Source organism: Ptychodera flava, unplaced genomic scaffold (assembly GCF_041260155.1).
Source record: "Ptychodera flava strain L36383 unplaced genomic scaffold, AS_Pfla_20210202 Scaffold_28__1_contigs__length_4768798_pilon, whole genome shotgun sequence".
Lineage (NCBI taxonomy): Eukaryota > Metazoa > Hemichordata > Enteropneusta > Ptychoderidae > Ptychodera > Ptychodera flava.
Window position 1 is genome coordinate 4,205,388 of NW_027248350.1, and position 3,352 is coordinate 4,208,739.

Here is a 3,352-nt window from a genome sequence, read left to right on the forward strand (position 1 = left end):
GTTCTTTAATAGGAATTAAGGAAAAAGTAACATTTTCAATGCCAGAATAGTTACCATGGCAACTAAAAACATTAACATAAGTCTGGTTTTTGTAGACTGTGGGCCGACCAGATGTATCGTTTCAAAAATTAAACGTAATCGAGTCTGGATGTTATAAACGATTGAAATGACAAACACTTGCCTAAAATATATAGAAAAACAATTTTTCAATCTACTTTGCCGGAGAGGAGCGCAGAATTTCACCAAAAAGTCACCCAAAACGAAGTGAATGAAAATAGGGGTAAAAGGTCATCAGCTATCTTTTCGAGAATAACAAACGATCTCATTGGCGGATGTGACGACATTCCAAGTACAAGGTCCAATCAAATAATGCGTTACATAGGCGTACAAAATGGCCGCCCTTGACAATATGCAGTGCGTATGCCACGTCGCCAAGACGAAAAGAAAGGGCCTATTTATTCCTTCACAGATAAATCATGGGCTAAATTGCTTCAATGTACTGAATTATGGAAGGATTCTGATGGTTTGGAGCAGGAAGTAGCTCTGCAGGTAAGCGCTGAATGCCGAGATCAGGCGGGCTTCCATCGTGTATGCTATCAGCGTTTTACAGATAAACACCAACTTGCTCAGGCACAGAAACGCAAAGAGAAAGGTACTGTGCGGAAAACGCTTTTAACAAGCGAATCAAGTGATCCGACGGAAGTTGATAATGATGGTCAATACCAAGTTTCTCCTAAAAAGCGACACCTGCGGTCCAATCCTACTTCCACCGCCATTTCGGCAGCAAAACGCCGAAGTATACATGTATTACCACCGATATGCATCTTGTGCAGACGTCGAAAACAAAGACGGGACCCGATAACAAAAAAGAAGACAAATGAAAGACTTACTTCATGTGAAACTGATGGGTATAGATTGATTAAAGCTGCGGAACATAGGAAAGACGAGAAACTGTTGATTCAACTGCGAGATCAAGACTTAGTCAGTATAGAAGTTAAGTATCACCAATCATGTTACCTAAGTTATACAAGATGTGTAACTTACACGTATCAGAAAAAAACAGAGGAAGACAGTGGTATCATGTATGCCCCATCCTTTAAGAAATTTTGTGATGAAGTTGTACAGAAGAGAATCATTGAAGGCAGGGAGTGCATTACAATGGATGTGATGAGAAATATTTTTATTAAAATGATCAGTGACGAAGAAGACATTGATGCATCGACATACAAAAATTCGTCACTGAAAAAAAGACTGCAAACAAGGTTTGGTGACGAACTTGTGTTTATTCGACCTAAGTATCGCCAATGCGAAATACTGATGGCTAACCGAGGAGATTCTGCTGCAGACTGTCATGTCTTGAATATTACCAATACAGATTCTGAAAGTGAAGAGAGTGGAAATGAAATGGAATCACAGTCGATGACAACAAGCTATAACAACAGCCAAGATGAAAGGCTTGAGATGGTTCACACTGCAATGAATATTCACAGTATTCTTGAAGAAACTGAAGGCGTTAATAACTGGCCTCCAAGGGAAGAAGACCTTACAATAGAGCAAAGTAGACGTATTGTGCCAATAAAGCTGTTCAATTTCCTAGCTTGGTGTACTGGCACATCACAGGACTTTCTTACAAGTGAACGTGTGGATGTCCCATCAGCTGTAGAAAACAGATTGCTATCAGTCTGCCAGGACTTAATCTTCTTGTCATCTCGAGGACGGAAAGTCACCCCAAAACACTTGTCTCTCGGTATGGCAGTGCGTCATTTGACAGGGTCTTCATCTTTGATAGGATTGCTGAATGGTTTGGGCCACTGTGTTTCACATTCATCGGTTTTAGAGCATGACACAGCGCTGGCTCTTCAACAACTTCATAGTGATGGTTTGCCACCAGGATTTTGTCAAGAAGTGTTTACCACCTTAGTTTGGGACAATAATGATTTTGGTGAAGAAACTATAAGTGGTGAGTAGACTCAAATACACATACTGTGATTAGCTTTCCATGTTACAGCTTATGATTTACACCGAGACGCCATGAAAACTAATTTTTTTAAAGCCTTTGTGTGAAACATTTTGCTGTCATTTTACTTTTCGCTGTTTTAATACAAGGAGATAATTACACATTTTATCTTCTCACAAGGTTTATTTCAATTATGATAATATTGTAGGAAAAGGTACAACTCACAACACCAATGGAATCATAATTCAAAGGAACACTGGAGATGAAGCTGATAGTACTGCTGTCAACCTTTCAACTGCAGTTGCCATTACAAAGTCAAAGCAAAGGACACTTACCGCTCCACCAAGCAACATTATTGAGTACCATGGTAAACCCCGCCATGGCCCCGCACCGTCAGGTTGTACATTGTGAAATACAATAATCATCACAGTCACCACGTAGCATGATGTCATGGTTTCATATTATGGTTGTAAGTATTGTAAGCGCACACTCATTCATGAAATGTTATCATACGAATTGCACAATCCCTTGCTTGCCCTTCCCTTTCATCCAGACTTTCAATCATTGTTACATTCTCTAAGGTTAAACAATATGTAAACAATCAAACCAATTACTTGTCATACATAGTCTATTTAATCCCAATATAAAGGTGTCCCTTTAACCCTTGAAATCCCTATAATTCTTTCCCTTTTTGTTAAAATTTTAATTTCTTTTTATGAAAGTTGTTGAATTGCTAATTCAATTGTAATTTCTTATTGTACTATTACCATGTAAATACTGTTATTATTATTATTATTATAAGAATATCCAGTTCAATACAATAACTTGTTTTTCATGCTACATGTAGGTTCAGATGCTGATTGCATGTTTCAAAACAAGGACAGAGTGATCGATATTCCACTTACTAAAGACTTGGCATTTTGGATGTGCAAAACTGTGCAGGTATGTACTGACATATCTTCAATTACTTATACCAGTATATTGCATGATTTTTATTTTTATTGATAAATTTTTTTTCTTCATTTAACAGTTGCACTTTTATTTTTTTCATGTTTGCATCATTAGGTAGAGGAAGGTAAAGTGACTTTGCCGGCATGGACTGGATTTAATCAGCAACTCTCACGCAATATCACACGGCCTGTGAGCAAAATTGGCTACCTACTAGTGATAGATGCCAGTCCAACAGAGAAGTCCACAATAAACACAGTACTGAGTACCAGTGTTGACATCGCCAATAAACTCCGGCTTCAAAGTATGGTACTTAATATGGATCTGGCAATTTATTCAAAGGCACAGGAAATCCGATGGCAGAATGAAGAGTACACACAACGCCTAATACTGCGTCTTGGAGAATTTCACACAGCAATGTCATTTCTTTCTGCAATAGGAAAGCGC

The 3,352-nt window shown here is 38.4% G+C and overlaps 1 protein-coding gene across 1 annotated transcript; it reads left to right on the top strand.

Annotated features, from left to right (window-relative positions):
• The first annotated feature begins 420 nt into the window (after positions 1-420).
• On the top strand, positions 421-2,422 carry LOC139126976 (uncharacterized). The gene is made up of 2 exons (XM_070692894.1): positions 421-1,960; positions 2,166-2,422. The coding sequence occupies exons 1-2, from the start codon at positions 421-423 to the stop codon at positions 2,366-2,368; spliced, it is 1,743 nt and encodes a 580-aa protein (XP_070548995.1). The 3' UTR covers positions 2,369-2,422.
• The last annotated feature ends 930 nt before the right edge of the window (positions 2,423-3,352 follow it).

Coding starts and splice junctions, on each gene's coding strand:
- LOC139126976 (XM_070692894.1), top strand. CDS start 421: ATGCCACGTCGCCAAGACGAAAAGAAAGGGCCTATTTATTCCTTCACA. Junction 1,961..2,165: donor TGGTGAAGAAACTATAAGTG/GTGAGTAGACTC, acceptor ATAATATTGTAG/GAAAAGGTACAACTCACAAC.